The sequence below is a fragment of the Saccostrea echinata genome, unplaced genomic scaffold (genome assembly GCF_033153115.1).
Source record: "Saccostrea echinata isolate AGI-Se365-2 ecotype Australia unplaced genomic scaffold, CSIRO_AGI_Sech_v1 ptg000036l, whole genome shotgun sequence".
Classification (NCBI taxonomy): domain Eukaryota; kingdom Metazoa; phylum Mollusca; class Bivalvia; order Ostreida; family Ostreidae; genus Saccostrea; species Saccostrea echinata.
Window position 1 is genome coordinate 3858433 of NW_026889785.1, and position 24242 is coordinate 3882674.

A 24242-nucleotide genomic window follows, 5' to 3' on the forward strand; every position below is an offset into this window, starting at 1 on the left:
TTTCTACAGTATAAGTTCAGACTTTGATACAAACTTTGTTTTGTTGTTGTTAGAGCACTGAGAAGATATTAAAGAGATGTAGTGAGCACGTCAAGGAGTCACAGGAAATGATGTGGAGCATGAAGATCATAAAAGTACAAATTGATGTGAATTTGTCTGAAAATAAAAATACCCCCCCCCCCCCCAAAAAAAAACATGTTTTGTTCTCTTGCAACCCAATGTTAATCAAAGTACTGAAAGTACTCATGGGAGTTGAACATTGTAATGTGAAAGATTTAACAGGAAGTAAAGGAGCTATAATATCGGAACATTTTTTCATGCTTTAGATACAAGTCAACTATTGCAGATTTGATAGAGATACAACATCAAACATAAGAAATAATTTCAAAAACATTTGAATAACGAAGATCATGGGCCACAATACTCACCTGAGTAACTTTAATGACTTTAACCGTGTTGTTCTTATTCAGATTTTCAAAAACTTTTACCACTTAATATTCCCATGCAGGGACGTAGCATCGTTTTTGAAAGGGGGGGGGGTGGGCTCGAAAATTCTATTTTTTGGGTGTGGGGATAGGTTTCAAACTTCTTTCAGTATCAAATTTTACTCATACACTACTACATCACCCCTATTTGAATATTCTGCAACAAACAGTAGGGGGACGGACTTTCAATGAACATTTACAATATTAAATTTTTTATAAATTTCATGTTTGGAAAAAAAGGGGGCAGACCCCTCCCCCCTCCCCTATGCTACGTGCCTGTCATGAAAAAAAAATGTGTCAGCATAAATCAATATGGCGATATCAAACTCTGAGGGGTCTCTAAATCTACACAATATTAATAACATTGTTTTGCAATTATGAAGATTTTTTCCTGTACACATACATTCAACTTAAATCCCAATTTATTTAATTCATTAAATATACCAAATTAATTTTTAGCCAATTCTCACATAGAATCCATATAATATAAGAGTGCAGAACATTAACTGGCGAAATTAGAAATATGCAGCTTACGTCATTTAAATTTCCATCTGTTACAATCAGAATGTTTAATGAGAGACAGTGAAATGGGCGGGTACAATTCAACACGGACGTCCGAGAAAACACTGGATTGAAATTCTAGTTTGAAATTCATTTTCAATCCACCTGAGCTGTTTTCAAACCTAAAGTGTGAATGTATGATCCGAAAGACAAATAATTTCAATTCCCAAATACATGTTGTTTGACATTCATATTTATATGAGTACTTTAGCATATAATTTTAAGGATACGTAAAAGTAAAAGAAGACAGAGATTACTTTTTCAGGGGACGACCATTTTATTCTAGAAGGGGAGGGGGGGGGGGCTCAAAAATTGTCGAGTCAGATCATGTCTCCACATGATAGAAGATATTTATTTCTAGGATGACAAAGCTTTTTTTTTTAGTTTTGTCTTCACTGAAAACTGTTTGACAAACAAAAGCAGGGAGGGGATGTCAATTTAAAAGAAAATTTTCATATTTATTCCAAGATCGTTCAGCCCCCTCCCTCCCAGCACACACATTCACATACCAAACAGAAATCAAATATTTGTCCCTTTATATTTCTTTAAATACACTGGACAGAAAATTCTGATTTATATAAATTTCAAACTATTCCAAAATTGAAATTATTTGTCTTCTTGGTCAATCAGTAACACCGTACGTTCTTGCGTAGCTGAGGTGAATTGAAAATGATTTTCAAACTAGAATTTCAATCCAATGTTTTCTCGGACGTCCGTGTCAAATTGTACCCACCCATTTTATTGTTTATCGTTTAACATTTTGACGGTAACAGATGGAGATGACGTAAGTTGCATATTTCCAATTTTGCCAGTTAATGTTCCGCGGTCTTAATTTGTTAAGCAAACTGAATCAACACAACTTTGAATGGTTTGCATTCTAATGGTTCTATTGCAGCAAAGTTTTCTCAAAACAAACGTAACTTTTTTAAATCATTTGGAAGTAGTATATGAATCTGTAAAATATTAATGGACATGCTGATACAGCTCATCCCAATTTCTGAAAATAAAATCTTTATCTTCTGGGCTCCTTTCTTTACTTTTTCGGACATTGATAATCTATTTAAAATACCTATGAAAGCATTTGAAGCACAAAGCCCTCCCTACTCTCTTCTAATATATACAAGATCCTTGGTGCCAACAACCAACTGGCACTTTATTTTCAATGTTACCATCACCAGACACTAAATCGTCATTTTTTTCTTCCTCTGATTGGAACAAGAAGTTGATATTATCTTTTGGGTATAACTGGTTCTTTTCGGACACAATAATTAATTTTTATAGAATTTTTGTATTTAATTTTTCTATCAAAATGATTTTATCTTTATAACTCAATCATTATGTATTTTTTTTAAATCCCATAATTTTTAATTTCATGTCAAGAAATTTCTATATAGAAGTAAGTATCTCTGAATACTTTGCCTTTTGTTTGCTTGTTTTACATCTCTTCGAGAATTTTTACTCATGAAGAGACACTACCACTTGCCAATGGAGGCTAGGGCTGCAAATTTTTACCTATACAGGACACTCAGAACCATTGAGCAGTGAGGGATTTTTTGGGAGGTGCCAGCACCTACTGCGAAATGGGATCTCGGTTTATACGGTCTAATCCGAAGGGTCCGTTTCTAAATGCATACCGCAGTTGGATTCGAACCCACGACGTAATGATTAACACCTTACTTTGAATCTCTAGAGCAAACGAAGTTGAACAACTGTGCAACGCGAGTGACATTTACTATTTGTGATTTTGGTTTGATACAAATTTCAATGTAATTGAATTTCAGGTATACTATATACATGTAGCTGAGCTGGACAAGTTTTTCAAACTTTCAATGAATTAAAACGATCGACTTGAATCTGTTTTGATTTTTTTAATTAAAAATCAGACGTAGTTTAACGAGCTACTGCAAGAAATAAAACTGTTGTAATTATGAGGATCGAGCTTTCTCGCATATCGATCACTGGTCTTAATAAGCCATTGTATCCGCACACGCATGCATTCATTCATTTTAAGTGTTTTTATTAATAAAATCAAATGAAACATTTTTTCAATGATGACGTACTACTGCAATACACTTTTATATGCAGACATGTTGAAATGCATTAATTAATGTAACACATCATTTTTCAAGTCCAGTACTAGTGTTGTACACGTGACCCACTGAATGCCGATAAATTCATGAAATTGAGGATTAAAAATTAATGTCATCTGAAATTGTCACACATTTACTTCTTTCTTTATAAGTAATTCTTATCTGCAGAGTTATCAAAAACACTCAGTCTTGTCGGCAAGGTCGATAAGGAATTTTCTGGACCGATAACGTACAAGAAAACAGTGGTCCAAACGACCGTTTAAAACATTGAACGTGATGCAAATTCTGAAACGCTGTGCCTAGGTAAGGACCACAAAACACCGAAATCGTCCGTATGGTGACGATTGTCGATCAAAATTGTTAATGCATGTCTCTGATTAGAGACTCTGTATCATAAGATAGGACTTTTTGTGAGATCGAATATCATAAAACTTAAAAGGCATCTTATTTTAGTGCTATTATTTTTTTCCCTTTATCAGCGATTCAGCGTACAAAATAAGATGCATGTATCTGGTCTGACAAAACTTTGTCCAGTCAAACAGATCATTTGACTTTGTCAGACCAAATGTCTGACAGTGATTCAAAAATTTTGACAACTCTGCTCCGAAAATCACTGCACAGTAAATTCATTTACAGTTGTATAGACTTTACATTTGTATCTGTCCTAATATACTTAGAAGCATAGGTGAAATATTTGCAAGATTTTGCCATGGTTTATTTCCTTCATCACATGACTATTAATTGTTTGGAACTTTGAAAAATAACAATAAAAAAAGTTTCAGCTTGTTAGATGATCTAACGTTAACGGTTATAATTTGTTGTTTTTCCCACTTAAAATTTACATACGTACATGTAGTTCGAATGTCAGACCTGGCTGTTCCGACTTATTTTATCAAGAATTTCATATGTGAAATGCTTATAAATTTTATGCCACATGAAAACAACTTGAAAACTCAAAAAGCTTAATCTAGTAATTTATCTTAAAGTTTTATCTTTCTGTGTACGTTAATCACCTTCTCTTCGATTTTCTTCCTCTTCGATGTTAAACGTGTTAGGATTCAATATTAAACGAACAATTGTTCAATTATAGCCAAATCAATGTAATTTGTTTATTCTTTTGATGTTTATTGTATTACCAAATAAATATTGTTGAAAACTTCGAATATTTATGGCTAAAAAAAGGTATAACTTTGATTGTGAAATAACTTTTACCACGCGTCAGTCAATGCAAAGAGGTTTCGCGCAGTCATATAGTCACATGTGCAGAGTTGTCGTTAATTTCCCTCTCATTGTTTATAGGTGCCGCTGTTTGTGCTGCAAAGGAGGTTTGTGACGACAATTTTCAACATTTTTTTTTAGTTCTGTATAAATCAATTTTAATTTAATCAAAATATAGTATTCAAATTAAGTTAAATGAAATTCAATTGTATTTAGTTTCATATCATTTATCAAAATTAGATAAATTCAGAAAATTGAAATGGACTATTTTATGGCGGACGTTTATGCAAGTTTACATTGAATATCACAGGAGTAAATTGGTCGACACAGAAGCCCCACGGAAGGCCACTATATAATCAATACAAATTACTGCGCTTAGAAAGCCCGTGATGACCAGGGAGATTGAACGTAGTTCAACTCCCAAAAAATCAATGTAAACTAGAACTGTCCAAAAGGTACAAATACCCCCGCTGGGTTTTTCAGAGGTGCCAAATCACTAATATTTTATATCTTATTAACATTTAGAGTGAAAAAATAATTGCTCATTATATTTTTTTAATGAATGAAACCAAGGAACAACCTAATAAAACATCAATACCAATACATTGTAATTACATTGTTTTTTAATACATTGAAAAAATAAATTGCAACTATCTGTCATCTTTTTGAGACATGACATTCTGCAAATTGATTGTTGAAAAAAAAAATCAATTAATTACAAAATCAAAAAGATTTTACACTTGTGACGATGACAAATTGTAGTCATGGTTGGATTTTATTTTTAGTGGATGAGAGATGTGAAGAAGATGATTGTGAACCTGCCCCTCTGCCCCCACGAGTGTTCATCCATGACGTCCAGCCATCAATGACTTTGGTAGAGTCCTATGATAAGGAACGGTCTACCACTCAGGAAGGAGGACATGAGGACCCCGAGGAATGCCAGCTGGTAGCGAAAGGTTGGAGCACAGGCCAACAGAGTTGCCTCCATCACTTTCCTCAGTGGTGTTTCTCCAGGAATTTCCCCCACCTTGATTTGGATTCAGGCCTCCAAGAAGGAACGATCCACTATTTAGGAGGGAAGACGTCATGGAAATGAAATGAAATACTCTGTGTATCCACCTCTCCACCTCTAGCACTGCCTCCGGTAGTATTTCTCCAGGATGTAGAGCCTACCTTGATTTGGATTCAGACCTCCAAGGAGGAATGGTCCACTATTGAGGAGGGAAAACGTCATGGAGAAGAGGTACTCCGTGTACCTCCAGCACTACCCCCGGTAGTGTTTCTTCAGGAAGTCCAACCTGTCTTGAACTGGATACTGACCTCAGGAGGACGAAGAGCACTCTACATCTGCCCTTCCACCTCCTGCACTACCACCCCCAGTGGTGTTTCTCCAGGAAGTCTAGCCTGTTCTGAACTGGATACTGACCTCCCAGTAGTTACGTTCCAGCCCTCAGGAAGGTGGACATCATAAAGATGAGGAGCTCTCTACATCTGCCCTTCCAGCTCCTACACTACTGCCCCCAGTGGTGTTTCTCCAGGAAGTCCACTGACCTGCAAGGAGGAACGTTTCAGCCCTCAGGAAGGAGGACTTCAGGGACATGAGGGACTTCAGCTTTTAGCTGAAAATAAATGTTGGAAGCACATTCTCTTACGGGTGTCCACAGTTCAGAGTGGATGAATTCAGGAGGAGGGGGGGGGGTAGCATTTAGCAGATTGTGAGGGATGGCATAACAGCCTGATTGTGAGGTCCCCATTCAGACGGCATGGGGTCAGGAAGTCGGTGATTTACATTGTGTAACAGGATGTGTGGGATGGAACAACAGACTTAGGAGGACGTCCATCATTCAGAGGGAAGGAAGTTGGGAAGTCGAGGGACTGCAGACTTTGTAATCCATGTCAGATGATTATCAAGTTTTCCTTTCCATGGGGTTCATTTATTCGTATTATTTTGAGAGTCTCATTAAGTGGGTTTCTGTATATAGATCTCATGAATGCAGTTATAAATGTTTTCACACACTCTGCTCCTGGGTATTAAGTCGATGAACTAAGTACATAGTAATGATGAGGAAGAGTGCTTTTTTCAAAATTGTGAAATTCATGGCCCCTGGGACAGGGGTTCTGGTGATAGGTCGAAGCTCTATTGATTATATAGTGAAAATGCATTAATTCTTTGAAAATCTTCTTCTCTGCTCCTGAGTATTTATTTGAACAAACTAATTGTATAGTTAGGGCTATATTGATAATATAGTGTAAACGCATTAATTCTGTTAAATAATCCTGCCTTCTCCTTAATGTTGAGAAGATAAACAAAGTGCATAGTTAGGATGAAAAATAGTATATGCTTCTTACATTTTTTCTTAAACTTGTGGTCCCAGGTTTTGGTGTTTCTCGGGGCCATTGGGGAGGGGGGGGGGGCTATATTGATAATAAAGTGAAAATTTTAATTTTACTTCGCTTCACATGTGATACTTACCTCAAAATAACCTATGGATTTTCCCTGTCTAGTACCTCAACTCAACCACAGAGAAAAAACGCTCCCTCTAGATCCCCCTACGTCCGCGCATGCGCCCATCACCATGTTTTTTTTCTCTGTGGTTCACCATCTTGAAAGGCAACGTCTAGCCTCAGCTCGACTTTTCATCTGTACATTATTGTTTAACTAGATTTATCGGTGATAATTTTATCGCGATAGTAAAGTACATTATTTACTTGATACTTGGTAAGTTTTTTGGTGTTCATTTTGCTGTATTATGTCTTCGGGGGATCCCTCAGAAAACCCCGCACTGCCGCGGGTGAACGAAGACAAACACTTCTCAAATTCTTCCGACGCCTCTCCAGAGCGGGAGACATGGCGTCGAGGCAAGAAACAGCGACCTCCTTCACAAAGCCGGGAAAGTTCGGGTTCCCCAGCTAAGCGGAGGAAAATAGGTCAGTCTGACCAGGGCTCGACTGAAATTCCTCCGTCTAGGTTTATGGGCCATCAACATGGTGCACCGTTTATTCCGGTGCCACCTCAGCCCCATCAGACACCTCCGGGATATTTTTACCCATCATACCCGTATCCCATGCCACAAATGTGGTTTAATTCGCAACAATGCGATTCAGGGCCAGAAAGTTGGTCAACTCCAACTCCGCGCCAAAATATGGCGGCGCCTTCTATTGTTTCGGCGGCAATCTCGGCGTAAGTCGTCAGATAGAAACTAAGAGCCAGACTACGTTTCTATTTTTGCCCCAGTTGATGATTCTCTGTTAAACCAAGAATCACAATGTTCTAAAAAGGCTGAAAGGAGGCCCAAACCCCCCTCATTATTGTTTGTGACTCCGAGTTCGGTCTCGGGGGAGGAAGTGGACACAAAGTCACCTCCCTCTACACAAGAAACTAAAGGACAAAATTTCCTTTCTCTTCCATACAGTAAGGAAGCTCTAGCGTCTTCCTTGTACAAAACCAAGAAGGGGGGCATTAGAAAGCCTAAACCAAGTCAATTACAGGAATCTCTCCTGTACAAAGCTTTTGGTGACTCAGCAGTTATCCAGGGCTTTGAAGATGAATCGGCCCCTAAGTTGTGCTTGCAATCTTCTTTGTGTACTACAGAACCAATGAAGTTGAAGGCTCAGCCTAAGTTTAGGGTAAGTAAGTACCCCCTACATGAATCTACACAGACTTTGTAGTGTTGTTCTAAAGTAGACCCTGTATTCCTCAAACGCAAGGATTTGATTGATTGTATATTGTTTTTACGTCCCATTCGAGAATTTTTCACTCATATAGAGACGTCACCATATACCGGTGAAGGGCTTCAAATTTTGACCTTTACTCGGCACTCAGGGCCATTGAGCAGTGAGGGATCTTTATCGTGCCAACGCCTGCCGTGACACGGGGCCTCGGTTTTTAAGGTCTCATCCGAAGGACCCGCAACTTTCACTTCAAAGTGCCGAGCGCATGGCGAAGGAACAGTTGCTACCTATTTTTTATCGACTTAGGTCTGTCGCGGCCGAGATTCGAACTCACGACCTCCCGATCACGAAGCGAGCGCTCTACCGACTGAGTTACCGTGAACGGTGGCAAGGATTTGAAGAAGCAAGGTCTAGATTCAGATAAGAATCTTGTTATATCCCAGGTCGCCGAGGGCCTGGATAACAATATGCTTTCGGTGCAGAAAGCGATGCTAACGGGTATCGCCGCAGTTTTAGCTTTACAGCAAGGCCTAGGTTGTGTCATGAATGAACTTGCTCATTCTTCTGAGAATTTTGACCCAGCTAAGTCTAAGGCTACATTGACAGAAGCGTTTGAAGCATCCCAGGATGCATTAGATCAGATGGGCAGAGCTTGCGCTTTGCAACATCATGCATGGAGAGTTGATATTGTGAAGGATACAAAGCTGGGCTCAACTACTTTTGAGTCTGAGCTCTTAGCTATTCCCCTAAATCCTAACAGGAAATCTTATCATTTCTCAAATTGACAAACGGAGCGTCATTGCTGGTTCCAGAGAAATACGTGGGGAATCTAATGAAAATAGAAGTTGAGAATGGAGACATTCCATGCGATCATGTCAGCGCTCCATCTGATGTAGCTGTCTACATCGCAAAACAAAGATGTGTAAGCACTGCATTAAATAATCATATAATTATTGTCGACTTTGACCCTTCCACTTAACTTGATAATTCGCTCGATTATCCATGTACGAAACCTGACTAAAGGTTTGCACATGTTAGTATATTATTATTTTAAATATAGGTGGTTTCGACTCATCAACATCAACTTCAAACCCCACCATCACACTGACCTCAACCGTTCAGGTGAACTACATCAGCGCCAGCACACCAGCAGCACTCAACACCAGCGAAGACAGTGTATTTGGCAAACGCTTGTTTACACATTTGGAGTTGTGTTAGATATTTTGTTATCTCATTCTTCAATAATTTTTATATCTCTCATTTCCATACCATATATATTGTATATTCTTTTTCACTCAATTTACAGTTATTCTGATTGTCCTCATGGCGATTATTGTACAACTTGTGAGAAAGTATAAGAAACATCATACAACACAGTTGTTGCATAATTTACCCATGCAAGAATTACGATGGCCGATATCAGCCTTGACACTCTACAGTTAAATTAAGTGTAAAGTGACAGCGTTTTGTACACGTTACGTTGTCTGCTTTCTTATAGCTTTCGTAAAGTATATAACGTTCACAACAAAATTTCAAATCAGTTTTCGCACTCATACTGCTAGTAATGTGTGATCTGACTTCGTTCGAAATATGGCCGATATCAGCCATGACACTCTACAGTTTAATTAGGTGTTAAGTGACAGCGTTATGTACACGTTACGTTGTCTGCTTTCTTACAGATTTCATAAAGTGTACAGCGTTCACACCAAAATTTCAAATCAGTTTTTGCACTCATACTGCTAGTAATGTGTGAACTGACTTCGTTTTCACCGGTGGCAGTTTACACTTAACTCGCATTAAAATTCTTTGTGCATGGTTCTCACATTTTTTCAATTAAATGAATGATAAACAGAGACGTTTATTGCGGATTGAACTTTAAGACACCGTTGCTGACATGAACAAAGAACAGATCCAATTCATCTTTTGAGGAATAAGGACGGTTTCGATTTGAAAATGTGAGTACTTTTTTCTGCAATAGTCGGAACCAAAATATAATATATCATTAATTAAGTTTAATTTAAGATTTATGCAACATTCACAAACAACTAGTAATATAATGTAGCTAAGAATACAATGATCATTATTCTATTTTATGATGATAGCAAGTATGATAATTAATTACGATATTCAATGTATAACGACCATATTTTTACCTAAAAATGTATGATCCAATATTTTTAATCAAGATGTTATCCAATAAAAATGCTCCACCAATGGCATTCACAAAATTTTGATTATTTTCCATTTAATTGCAACTTGAATTTTACATTGAAGTCTATGGGCAGTGTATGTTTCTATCAGATATTGTAAAAAGTAAGTTGAATTTCAAACAAATCTCTTGAAGAAAATATGCATAAACCCTCTCTTTATTATTCTATGAAATAAAATAAATAATCTACCACAGAAATTTTGAGAAATCAAAAATTTTCTTCTTTTCATCAAGGGCAGATAACTCTTCCAAAACCTTTAACGTGCAAAATGACGGTCTTCTTACATGTTATCAGTCTTGTGAATTTGGTTGATTTCATTTTTATCGTTATCTAGCAATGTGTTTTTAACTAGTTTATATAATTATTTAAAATCGTTCAAAATCCCTCATTATACATTGAATACCTTACGTATTGCTATATTTAATTATTACGTTCAGTAAGACCTTATTGTTTAATACTTTAGGTCCTTTATAACCATTAGAAGGGCCGATGTTGAAGATGAAACTCCTATTTTGTTTCCTGTTGGAACAGAAATATCTCTAAGTGATGTGCATATGTACATCCTTTCTCATAAATATGAATTACTACATGTAGTAGTAAATAACTTTCTCACCTTTAAGAGACACTACGAATATAATGTTGTTTAATTTGGCTTTGACAGGCTGTATATTGTACTTAGTTCATATTCATTTTCAATGTGTAACATGATTGTAGGCCTGCATTTATTCAGGCATTGTACTTCTCTTACTAAAGGTTGTGCTTTCCCTAATATCATTTCCCTGCGTTACACTGACGAAGACCAGAAACTTCATTACCACATAATAAGTAAAGACGACAAATTAGTAGAGCCAGATGGGGGTTGGTTAAAAAAGAATCGACTGTATCTAGCTGTCTGTGGGGTTGGACAAAGAGGTGTGTATTTCAAAATTGTTGTGTCTTTGCTTTTTTTTTTTTTATTTCAGAAACTAATTATACTTAATTGCTTCAATGTATCAATATACAGAAATGAACGATAACTGTACATGGTCTGTTCATATACACTGTAGATGGGATTACCTCTCGCCACGGACTTTTCCAGTCATATAGGCAGGCGGCAGTTAGCATCATCGTCTAACGGAAAAGAAAAACGCAGCACAAAAGACGAAGAAGCACCAGTTATGGTAAATATATACTTATTGCTGTATTTACTTTCTCGAAAATTAAACTCCTTATTGAAAAGTTGCATTTGCTACGTGTATTACAGCAAAGTAGATATACTAATGACTCCTTTATTTTTTAAGTTAAAGGTTGGACATGGTCAGTTCAAATTAGGGAAATTCACCCGGATTTCAGCAAACAGTTTATCTCTTCAAGGAGGTATTGTACTTGTGGGCCCTTTTAATACAGAAGGAAACACCACGGAGGAGATTAAAAAGGCAGCATTTGAAAAGTTTTCCATGCAAAACCGCCTCTTCAAGCAGAAGTTCGAGAGTCATACCCAGTTCGTCCTGGTTTATCCAGATGGAAAAAAAGTGGATATGCTCCCGGATGGAAAGGAGGAATTTTCCATCTTGAAATACAGAAATTTTTTAGATCCGAAGAAAAGATTCGACCGTCTTAGGCTGTATATATGCAATACCAGTGAGTTTAAGAAATATTCATTCAATTCTATTATTTTTTGATAACATCTGAAATGAAACAATGAAAAAATGCTAATTCAGTTTATTTTCTCAAACTATGTTAAATGAGGTGAAGTAAATAATGCGTACATTTGATAAAAGCTGATATATATGGTGAGAGTAAATTTGTCACATACACTGTACTCAGTATTGAGAAAAATTACCAGACAAGCTAGGCGCGTTTCTAAACTTGACAGAATATTTATAAACACTATACATCTATAAGAGAAAGTGACGGATCATGATTCATCTAATATTTCATTTCAGACTCAAGAAATAACACCCATATCTTTTAACATTTTCCTTCACACTTTAAGTAAAGATATTAAATTATTTATACCCCCGCTTGAAAATTGGGAGGGTATGTATTAAGCGGGATGTCCGTCTGTTACGCTTAGTTATGAATATTCGAAGGGAAAAAATAAATTTTAAACGTATAATTGTTATATTTTTACAACAATTTAACAGGGTATTTTTATTAGTGTTTTAGAGTGTAGGAAATGCATATAGTTCCTACTGTTTGTTCTACCGCTCAGTGACAATGTTTTTGATAAAGAAAATTATGCTGAATTTAAATATTTTTACTTATCTGTTCCTTATGTAATGTTTGATATGTAGTAAGTAAGTCATTAAAACAAAATTGTGGTTTCCACATTGGAACTGTTTGGCAAACAATATTTTATTGTATATATCTCCTCGATCTGAATATCATGGAAACCCAACAATGCAAACCAAAAGTAAATAAGAAAACCTAAATTCTACATAAACAAATAAGTAAATAAATGAAATTAAAAATTAAAACAAAATATGTGTAAATTAATAAACAAATAAATAACTGAATAAACAAATAAATAAATAAAATTCAAACTGATGAATTTTTAATAGCAATATGTGCCACAACCTTATTCTGAAGATTGTTAGAGTTGCATGTTTGTAAACCGTGATTTATTGCTGTGTTGCATCCTCACAGTGTCAGGAGTTCTGGACCAGAAAATTAATGACATTTCAGAAGGTCAAAAGACCTTGTGAATCGTATTAATGATTTAAACTAAATCAAGCGCCATATAATGTTGAGTTGTTGAAACAATAACGAGAATGATGGCATACTCGAGAATTATTACTCAGTGGATTTTTTCCACACTATCCCTATAACTTTTAACAACGTCATAGTGACCAGACACTTAATGGAGCATACATATCACAACTAATCATTTTTTGAAATGTACATCTAGTCAGGCCATCTCACCACGAGTCCAGCTTATGCAAACATCAATCAATCACTGAATTTCATTTAATTTTGATCTAATTATTTGTAGTATAGCTTGATCACTAGTATTTCTAAGATGTCTAATAGGTTTTATTCAGAACTACAAGGCGAAATATTTTTGTGTGTTTAGTTTGTTAATTTTTAAATTAAAATTTTTATTTTTGAAATTTAGTTTTTCATGTTGTATTTTTTATATTTCAAGAAAACTACCAGGAAAATGAAGTGGAAGTTGTCTCCTGCAGTAGTAGTTTATCCGAGGAACTTCCAGTCTTGAAGTCGACATGTCCAAAAACAGATGAGGAGAATGATCCACTGACAGTCGATGTCCATTTCCTTTTCAAAGAGAGAGTGTTCGAAGAAACATTTCCAAACAACGCACAAATATCCGTAGGTTTTTATTTTGGTCCTCTTATTTCAACTCAATGTATTAAGAACGTTTTAGTTAAAGTTTTTGCAATCCAAGAATTGACCAGTATGTCATTACACTGTCTTAATTTGTTTGGACAGGAACTCTCAAATTATGCAGCGACCCTAATAGGAAAGTCACCTGCATGTGTTGTTTTAAAAATGGAAAATGGGTTAGTGCTAGCGGATGATGACAGACTTATGGGTCTGTCTTGAGTCACCCCTTTAGGATAGAAATGTAAGTTATCAATTTAATTAGAGCTGAGCGATTTATTATAGTCTCATTTTGGTGAACTTCAATCCCAGTCTTATTTTTTTCATTGACTGCAAGAACAGAAGAAGTTTTTAAGAATGGGAGTAGTCTTATCGATTTTGAATTTTTTTGTTCGATGGGTTTGTATATTTCATGACTTTTTTTTCAACTTTTAGATACAAAAATGAAGAGGTTTATGATGGGAAATGATTAAATAATTATTAAATAATCCTATATATATGTAGTTAAATTTTAGATCAGAAGTCGAATCTGATGGTGAAGAAGACCCAAATATTTCGATCCTCCCAGTTGCAGCTCGACACAATGCAGAAACGAAAAGAACGGTAGAAGTCCTACTAGAGGAAACTACCAAGTGAGTTAATTTACTAGTGCATGAAATTTGAGCCTGAGAAATAAATCACTTTTTGACTTATCTGTATGGGACGTCAGGGATAGATCTTATTATACCCCAACTTGAAATGGGCGGGGGTTATTTTTAAATGCTTTTAGATATCCAAATCGGACTTTTAAATCGACACTTAAACTGTCTGATGGCGGATCATCGACGGGCGCTTTTGCCAAATGATTCTTGCGCTGTTTTATCTGTTTAAAAAAATCTAATGACGTTGTGTAGTAGTCTGAAGTCATAGTGATTAAACTAAGAAAATTGCACGCTTGCATTAAAAAAAGCATTGATATTAGTTTCTTTGAATTTTGAAATTAATAAAAAAGAGTATTTAGGTGGACTTCAATACCGTCTCATTGTCATGGATGAATGTTATAAATGTTGACACTTTTATAAACGACACTAAACTCTCTTTACCCTCTAATTCTAAAACCAAATACATTCCAAATCCTGGCTATATACAGTGAGCACCTTTGAGGAACGCAAGTTACTATCAGTATTTTAAATAAGTTATTCCACATGTGGGTTCAACATAGGTCATACAGGGAAATAGCTCTCGTTTACTATAGGAAAACATTGAACTGTTTATACATTTGTAATATTTTAGGTACCAGCCTAGCCTTGTACAAACTTCCTACTTTCACACAAGTTGTATAAATATATTTAATGCGTCTTTTGTCAATCGCACAACGTTAGGCTCATATAGTAAACAGAAGCTTAGAAATGAATGACCGTTCTCGATTTACTATAGAAAATCATGAATGTCGGCTGACCCCTGGTACCACATTGTATGGCTTTGCTCTTTGTATATTCATGAAGTTCAGTGGTAAAAATTGTTGAATCGCATGGTTGAGATATCAATAAATGATCTGAGATGAAAAATTTTGCTTTTCTTGATTATTTTTTCACATTTTACCGGGCCCATAAGTGCACTTTCCTTTCTATTTTTTTTATTAAAGTAAAGAAATAAATGGAAACTTGTAATGCACATAATAATTTTTGTTGTTATAATTTCTAATTTTATTGTCCAATTCTCACCCTATATATGTTCACCTCTCCCCTATCTCACAACTATGGTAAAGAATATACCAATTACTTGTAAGTAATTATCTCACGAGTAATTATCTCACTTAGTTAAATTCCCGTTTTGCAAACATTTCTTCTGTGCCTGAAATTCAAATGTGTGCAAAAGGGGAGCAAACCAATCCAAGCTTTCTAGGTGTAAAAAAAACTAGTTAAGACAGTGTGTACATAGCTATATTTGGTCCAGTTAAAAAAGTGTGGAATAGGCAGATCAAAAGTGAAAGTGTGTATGTTTTATTAGTTTTTTTTGAAATAAAGAAACATCAGACGTATAATACTACAATATTTAACATATTTAATGTTACTTTGAATGCTTTTTTCATACAAATATACAAATGTAAATATAAACAATAAAAAGTCTTTCTTTGTTTGTTAGTGTGGAAATTAACGTCGCAGCTATTGTAGAAAAAATTGCATTTAAATAAACCTTTTTTTATTTCAATAAACTTATCTTTTTACAAGGCCGCATTAACAGATCCCAGGGATCTCCTGAGGCTCTACTCAAATCTCTTTCTCCAAGGAAGAGATTTAGACATTACAGATGAAAGTGTCCCCACGGAGGGGGAGAGTGCCGGCATATTCATCAGCCGCCTCAATCTTTTCCAAGATGCTATTGATGAAATTTCCTCGTTGGAGAATGTCCGTCTTCCCCTGGAAGTGACATTCCACGGGGAAGCGGCTGTAGATTTGGGCGGCCCCAGGAGGGAATTCTTTCACACGTTCACGGAGGAGGTGAAACACCGACTCCTCCATGTAAATGCAGGTACTATAGAGGTCCATCTTCAAGAGGAAGCACTCGCAAGGCACCATTACTTTTACGCTGGCCTGGTAGTCGGTAGGTTATGAATTATATCTTAAATTGTCATTTCATAAAAACAAGTTTCTATTTTCGGTTTTGGAAGAATTATTGTTTCTATCTGCACAGGCCTGAGCGTTCTTCAAGGAGGCCCTCTATTGGGGTGCCTCCCAATTATTATTGATGGCAGCACCGCGGCCCATTCCCAGCTAAGGCGCGGGCTGGAGAGGACGGGTGTCCTGCAGGTATGTGAGGTTTGTGGAAAAATGTCTATATACATTGTAATAAAAGATAACTTGCCGTACTTCCGATGTATGTTTCCAATGGTGTTCACTACTTTCAGTTCATTGAACGAACGAACATTACTTGTTCACAAATGGAACCAACACGCTTAGTGTCTCCAGATTGATGCAGTTGATCCATGATGATTTCTGAGCAGAGGGAAGCAACGCCAGAATGAAGGAGGAGCAATCCTTCCAACACTTTGTCAAATATTTACGAGAAGTGTACGGTAAGATCAAATATCGACGGGCTAAAAATTCTTGTAAGGAAAATTTTAAAAAATGCATAACGTCTGTTTCTGAATATGTTACACATGCGCTATGGGGAGATTTTTGTCTTTTTCCACATTTGCAAATTTTCTGGTTACCCAATAGCTAACAAATATCTAGGACGAATCTTACACATGAGCCAAATAGTAAATAATTTAAAGCAGAATCTGTCAGCGACAAAGTCTAGTTCACCCAGACGCTCGGCCATCTCCGTAAATCTCAGACGAGCAGATCTTTTATCAGCAAGACTGGTATTTCCTGTCGCTATCGTACATAGCAGACAGGCATACAGCGACAGGGATATTCGATATTTATAGATAAACTCTCACGTGTCCATTGGGATGTACAAACTGTACATGTGTAATTTCAATGGAATTTTTTAGTCTCTAACCGAGTTGTTTGGCGCCATTCAGAGAACCAAGGCGGATCCAGAAATTTTGAAACGGGTGAGGGCGGGGTATGTGAGGAACTTTAAATATCCCAAAGAGGAGGGGTAACTATGTAATTGAAAACGGTTTGAACTTAAGGAAACATTTTCAGTAGTACTTTGAAAGTCGGAAAAAAGGGGACTACGCTTGTAAATTTATTGCTTGAAATTACGTGCATGTTCGTTAAATCTACAGTGATTGAAATGGTCATCTTTTCCGTATAATAACATACATGTACGTTAACTCAAAGAAAGCAAGCATCATTGATATAATTAAGGTGAGGACAACCCTTATTTGAGAAATTTATTTAATAAAGAGGTGGATGAATGAATACACGAATGGCTACAAATTTAGTCGTGTTAACTCTTCAATTTTTATTTTATCATTTCGTATTTACTTAAACATTTTAAACACCAGGGGTGCGCGCCCAGTGCGCTGGTGCTGGATTTGCCTCTGAAAGTGTCAAATCTATATATTGGACGTGAACTAAATACAGAATTGATTGCATGTTTTTGAATGAAGCATATTTGTGAGCATCTACACATGCTGCACAATAAATGGGAACAATTACTCTTGAAGACCTGTTTGTAGACTGGCCTTGCTTGTCTGGTATGCACGATATATTACAGACAGATGATCAGTAATATATAACAAGCCCTCTGCTAGCTGGCTGCACTCATAAAAACTCTCGCTGACTTAGAAATGTTAAATAAGTCGGGGAAATAGATCAGAGCGCAGAACTTCATAATGGTGGATATCGTTACCTTGAATTATCCTTGTGCACAAAAAATGCATTGAAAAATGAACGTAAGGGATGTTTTGAAACAAATTATAAGTACTGACACTAGTAAATATTAAATTTTGAAAACTTCTATACATACTTCTATACTACATTAACAGGATTAATGTAAACGTCTGATGAATTGGCCAGTAATTCACAAGTTTACGTTAACATTAGCTTTCTTGAACACTCAGTTATTAGGCTTTTATCCTAGCAAACAATGAATCTTGACATGATACATCAAAAATATAATTATGCTCATAAATTGCGCAAATATATAATATCTCCATATCTTAAGATTCCGTGGTTTACAACTGCTGAACTTCAACATTTTTTTTCACATGTCAACCAGCACAATAATGCTGTAAAATGATACGTTACTGATCGGATTCTGCCGGTTTGTTTGACATTATATATATAATTGTTAAACGAGAGCAAAGTGGTTACAATTCTGAATAAACTCCCATTGTTTCCTCCTTTGGAAATACTATGGGTTGTTTACATTTAAGAATGAAGTGCGTTGTTTCATGCTCGAAATTCAGAAAGATCATTACTTTTAATAATAATTAATTTGTTAAATATTCAATAAAGTTTTTTTTAGATTCGCGAAATGTGGGCAGAGGAATAGCCGGTTCATGCGGCGATTCAAAACGTTCACAACATAATATGTGCCTATATTAATTTAATGTATATTTCTATTTCATATAGCTTGACGCCGAGTTGGAGGGGACGTAACACGGGGGAAAGTTTGAAGTTCTTCACTGGATCTGCAGAAATCCCTGTACTGGGGGTTCACTCTGAGACCAACAATCATCTTCAGCGAAGAACTGTTACCATCTGCTAATACCTGTATTTGCAGGTTATATCTACCTATTGAGCCAACTAACTATGACCTGTTAGATTTTGCTTTTTTGAATGACCATTTTGGTTTTGAGTAGTGCTTCAAACCGCAGTTTTCAGATCTGTCACAGCACTCACATTGCTCACGAAAAAATGTGAAGTGTACATTAAACTGTTATTAATAGACAGTTTACTCTTATCTGCAATTAAAAAGTCTTCAAAACTACAAAAAGAAATCCCTGCATTTGGATACAGCGGTAGGGACACAAAGATTGCCACACAATAAAAGAGTTTTTGTTTTGGTCAACAAAAGGATACTAGTATATCATCCCTACAAGTATAATTATATATAATTTCATTTCTTAAAAAATTGTCATATACATCTTGTACTTGCAGGACAAGGGCGTATTAAGTTTTTAAAACTTGTGCACTCCTCTTGTAATTATAAATGACAGAAATGTGTTGAATTAAATCAGATATGTAGGGTTGATACACATTTGTTAACGTGTATTTTACGTTCATTGAGTGATATGACAAAGAAACAAAATGTTAAGTTTATGTATACGTGTATACCGCATTATCACATTTTAAAGGTACATGCCCGTACTCTGCATTTTAGGGAAAAAGATTCATCTTTAAGAGCTGAAACGTCTCATTAAAAAAAGTTGAAATTGATATATTCCTGAGAAATAATCATTTTCAGTCAGAAATTACAAAAATTGCGAATTCTTGATTTTCTTTGAAGACGGGAGAGGGGGGGGGGGTGCATTTCAAATCAAGGAAGAATGGGGACAGTGGAGAACCTTCTAAATATTATATGTTTGTCCATATATATAAATTTTTTTTATCTTACCAAAGGTTTACTCTTTAAATTTTAAATGTCATACGATAATTTCAAAATTTTTGTTTATTTGCACCCAATTATTTGCTCCCAAATAAAATTGAATTTTTGACAATATTTTTTTTTTTATTTTTCGGCAAAGTACAAAATCATGGAATTTGTAGACAATAAATATGTGTGCTTAGTTTAGCATTATTCTGTTCAAATTTAATTATATAAGTATTTGTTACTCAGTACGCAGTATTGGTGTTGATTCCCTTGTGTTTAGTTTTATTTTTTTTATTTAGTTTGTTTGTAAATATGTTCTTTTCATTCAAAAATGGTTTACGATAAAGTATTTGTGTAATAAGTCGTGACATTATGATGAAAAAAAAATTCTAATCCGTTTGTAATTGTTTATCTATTGTTTCCAATTGAGGTGATTTAAGCATGACCGCTATATTGTACAAGTTCAATCACAGGCACCTGAAGTATGGATATCCCCCCCCCCCTTTTTAACGAGAGAAAAAAAGTAAAATCTGCTTGCATGGAGCGACATATAGATGTGTTCGACGGGAAAATTATTTATTTTTGAGATATTATACACTCTTGCATTTTTTTTTAATTAAAAAGGGGGGGGGAGTTGAATATCCATACTTCAGGTGCCTGTGGTGTAATTTGTTACACTGGGAACTGAGGAAAAGATAACACTGTTTTCCTTATGGAAATACCTTTGTTAAAGACCCTTTTCATTAATAATTTCAAGATTGTAAATATTTTTCCCCATATATTTCTGGCATGCATGTTAAAAAATTGTTCGCTCAAAGCGTGCACTACTTTGCTCTACAAGATGGCAGCCAAGGGGAATAACCCCGAGGCATAGATAAGCCATCTATTGTCTTAGTGTTAAGAATTGTCATGTTAACATATTATGTGTTTGATTTTAACATGTTGTTGCATTCCATTGCAAGCTTTCATCATAAATATACTTATCGACAAGCCGCATTCCGACTTTGTTTTATTATTTGCAGCATTTGCAAATTTTGCATAAAGACCTTACGTGGAAACTTACCAAGCAAAGCCACTTGAACGGCTAATTTCCCCAACCTGATTACAAATTCCCAAATCCATCCCATATCTAAACTCGTTTAGAAGGTTTATTCAAAATTAACAATACAACATGACAGTACAACAGCAACGCAATGATACAATATGCACATTATGACACATTATACAGTAATAAACAGATATGAATGTTCAGTTAATCATTAGACAAGATGTTACATATTTCGAAGCGTTGACAACAGTTCCACATAATTATGCAGAGCTTCGGTCCAATCACTGGCATCTGACATGCCTCTATTCACAAATATTTGATTTGCTGGTCCATCAAACTGTACAGAACCACTTATACTACTAACTTTAACTTCATTCAGGGCTAAGGCAATATCGTCTTCATTTAATGGCTGCAAACAGTCTTGGCCCCCTGAAAGAAAACATCTTGAAGCACTATGGTGTTGGGTTTCTTTCAAAATATTAAATTCGAATCTACATAGTATTTGGTATTTCGGAAAAAAAAACTATTACCTAACGAGTGTAAAATGTCTGGACGGCCATTAGGACATTGTGCGACTCTGCTATGGGATATGAAATGTGTGTTCCACTCCTCTACTATCTGAGATAACTCTAGTTGTAACACTGGCATGAAACAATAGCGCAGACAGTAACTGAAATAAAAGTAAATTGCCATTTATAAACGTAGACTTTAAACAAACAGTATATAGTCCCTATTTTAAACTGTTGGATGATGTTTTAGGCAAGTTTTAAACAAATACGGTGAGATTTAAAGAAAAACAAACGTTCATTGATGATACCACGATGGATAACTCCTATAAGTTCAAGATCTTTTAAGAAATGCATCAACCATTGACTTTTACGTCTCCTAAATAAACTCCACCAGGCCTCTATTCTCTGCGTATTGTGTAGAAAACCAATACAAACACAAGTAAAGTTTTGCTTTGAAATCTTAAAATAAAAAGCAACACAAAAATGTTTATTATTATATACATTATGATTTCTCACCTGGTTGAAAACAGAACGCGAAACTCTAAAACTGCTGAGTCCGGCAAAATCATCAGCAGCATCGTGTCGAAATAAACACTGAAGAGCGCCCATGGTTATATTTTCAGTTCCTGGGTCTGCTTGCAAATTTAGAGGACACCGTGGTGGAAAAAAATGCAGTATCTATTATATTTTTGTCATGAAAAATTAAGGCAAGTAAAATGCTGAAGTTGATGGTTGTGAGGGATAAATCTACCTTTCATATTTTGTACACATTCCACATAATTTGAGGCTACGATGGCTGGATCATTGTTTGAAGGACCCACTTGTAACCACATCAATTTTCTGGAATATCTGCATTTGATATTTATCATCTATTATGAATTGATACTTTCTTTTACCATTTTATATTTCTCATTGCAACAAAGCGGTAAAAGAAAACATATACAAAATAAATGTTCTATCTATCCGGGCGCATAATAAAAAAAAAAATCAATATTTTGTAGAAGATGGCGCTATATAGAATAATCTAGCTAATGCTGTGCTGTCTTATGCATTATTTTGCAGTTGGTTTCTGAACAGGACAAAATATTATGTTGAAGAAATGTTGGGGTACTATGTCTATCTGCACGCTAACATGCAATCCATATGAAGTCAACAAAGGACTCACCCATCAATACACCCATGGATGGCAAATTCATATGGCTTTAATTTGTCATATCTGAAATTTGAAGAAAAAAATTTCACTGACAAAGAACTATTACAATATGATATTTCAGTCGGAAGTGTTTCTCAATACATAGATAAAAGAGAATACCCATCGACATGCCAGATTTGATTGGGTCCGATTGAATGGTAAGTTCTTCTCAGGATTCGCCTCCTCCTTCTGATTTTAGTGCCTTCGGGGTCCAATTCCCTTAGTAATTTCATGACAACATCCCTATAGAAAAAAAATCTTTGGATCGTGAAAAAGGCAAGAATTACCTTCATAAAAATTGCTGTAGGGGATTTTGAAAATAACGATAAGCAGATCAAACATCATCTGACGTAATTGCTGTGTATAATTTAAGATTTCAGAAAAAAAATACTAGAAACTGATAACCAAATAAAACGTCACATAATACTCCGTATTATACTGTACATGTATATGCAGCATTGGAAAAAAATGGTTTAAAGGTCGGTAAAAACGAAATATTTGAGCAGCATGTTAATGTTTTATAAACCAGTTCATTTTTTAACTCTATCATAAGCCTTTTAATGCATTTTATCACCTATGCTAGTAGTCCGAAATATCTGACGTTTTCCAGACGTTTTTCAAGATTTTGATATTTTACGTCTTGGCACGTAAAGTATCAAAATCGTGAAAAAAAAAAACAACAAAACGTCAAATATTTCGGACTGCTATGCTAGTAGCAATGGATGAATTCCATGTGGGATAATGTGCCGCACTTCTGCGTCCTTTTTAAACCTTATAAAACAAAACCTTTTCAAATTATCCGACATAACTATGTGTTGATACGTGACTACCCCCTTTCTCCTGCTTTTAGAGCAATATTAGTATATTTTCGTCCATCAGTTTATTTTGCTTTATCACATGATTATTTAATTGCCCTTCTGCATCCTTCACAGGGTTTTATTATACTCAGGTGAACGTTAAGACTCTTGTTTGCTCATAAAAACACATTGCATTTGTACAGTCATGATTTTCTAACGTATATTTTTGCAGCTGAAATTAAAAAAAAACTGTAGATGACCTATAGTTGAATATACTCTGGAAGAGTAGAGATTTCTTTCTTTCTTTTTTTTTTTGCAATTGTTATTCTCGTATAATAGAAGAAAGAAAGCATTTAAGCATTTCTTGTCTTTATATTTAAAATATAAATGTTGAATGTATAATTTTAAAAACGCTACATAAAAATGAAAATGTAATGAAAGTACAATGGATGGACAAAGTATAAAGTTTTATTTACCTTTGGACGGCGTAACCTTTTCTTCGAAGAATGGATGTTAAAGATCTGTACCCACAGTCTCGGAAAGATTAGGTAATAGATTCTGAAAAAAAAAAAATGTTTTATGTCATTTTAACATATGATTATTGTTTTTTTTTTCTCTCCACTTGTATACGTAATCACAATGTTGGTATTGACCTAGATGTGAAAATGATACCTTACGTAAAATCGTTTTTGATTTTGGATAGCTACCATCTAAACAAATTTTATTTTTCGAAAAGAAGTTGGATTGTCTGTAATAGTTAAGCAGTTAATGTTTCATTCATAACTTAGCATACTTTAATTTTACCTCTATAACTTGTTTGGTGACATTATGCGGCACATTTGATGTGTTCCGACGAGAAGGCACACCTAATCTTTTCAGTCGCTTACCTATAGCATTGACTCTGTTAAGTAAAATACACACTATTAAAAATAAACAAACAAATAAACAAATAAACAAACAAAACCCAATACAGTGTATAACCAAAATTTGTAATAAATTTATTATTGATAAACAAAATATAAAAATCTCAAACATCTTATCTTATGTCTTTGTTTTTAAATTTCTGAAACAATTTTGATATTTCTTTATATGTAAAACCTTTGCTATTTAACACCAGAAGAGCATCTGCATCTAGAAATGAAAAATGAGGCAAATTTACTCCA

At 35.2% G+C, this 24242-nt stretch overlaps 2 protein-coding genes and 1 long non-coding RNA gene across 3 annotated transcripts; 1 reads left to right on the forward strand and 2 right to left on the reverse strand.

Moving 5' to 3' along the window:
- The first annotated feature begins 10995 nt into the window (after positions 1–10995).
- LOC133200045 (uncharacterized) lies at positions 10996–13877 on the forward strand. Its single transcript, XM_061335802.1, has 5 exons — positions 10996–11148; positions 11283–11396; positions 11517–11856; positions 13364–13548; positions 13669–13877. The coding sequence occupies exons 2-5, from the start codon at positions 11283–11285 to the stop codon at positions 13780–13782; spliced, it is 753 nt and encodes a 250-aa protein (XP_061191786.1). The 5' UTR covers positions 10996–11148; the 3' UTR covers positions 13783–13877.
- A 6796-nt stretch (positions 13878–20673) lies between these two features.
- On the reverse strand, positions 20674–21244 carry LOC133200046 (uncharacterized). Its single transcript, XM_061335803.1, has 2 exons — positions 21112–21244; positions 20674–21010 (listed from the first exon to the last, which is right to left on the reverse strand). Exons 1-2 carry the CDS (start codon positions 21227–21229, stop codon positions 20805–20807), a joined length of 324 nt encoding a protein of 107 aa, XP_061191787.1. The 5' UTR covers positions 21230–21244; the 3' UTR covers positions 20674–20804.
- A 602-nt stretch (positions 21245–21846) lies between these two features.
- LOC133200047 (uncharacterized) lies at positions 21847–23986 on the reverse strand. Its single transcript, XR_009722874.1, has 5 exons — positions 23884–23986; positions 23556–23637; positions 22403–22525; positions 22256–22306; positions 21847–21939 (listed from the first exon to the last, which is right to left on the reverse strand). It is a non-coding gene; the product is annotated as an uncharacterized LOC133200047 (long non-coding RNA).
- Positions 23987–24242: the final 256 nt, after the last annotated feature.

What these genes read in the sequence shown, in the direction of transcription:
- LOC133200045 (XM_061335802.1), top strand. Translation starts at nt 11,283, where the DNA reads ATGGGATTACCTCTCGCCACGGACTTTTCCAGTCATATAGGCAGGCGG. An exon ending in ACGAAGAAGCACCAGTTATG is followed by an intron (nt 11,397 to 11,516) that starts GTAAATATATAC and finishes TTATTTTTTAAG; the next exon opens with TTAAAGGTTGGACATGGTCA. An exon ending in CAAACAACGCACAAATATCC is followed by an intron (nt 13,549 to 13,668) that starts GTAGGTTTTTAT and finishes TTGTTTGGACAG; the next exon opens with GAACTCTCAAATTATGCAGC.
- LOC133200046 (XM_061335803.1), bottom strand. Translation starts at nt 21,229, where the DNA reads ATGCCAGTGTTACAACTAGAGTTATCTCAGATAGTAGAGGAGTGGAAC. An exon ending in AGACATTTTACACTCGTTAG is followed by an intron (nt 21,011 to 21,111) that starts GTAATAGTTTTT and finishes GTTTTCTTTCAG; the next exon opens with GGGGCCAAGACTGTTTGCAG.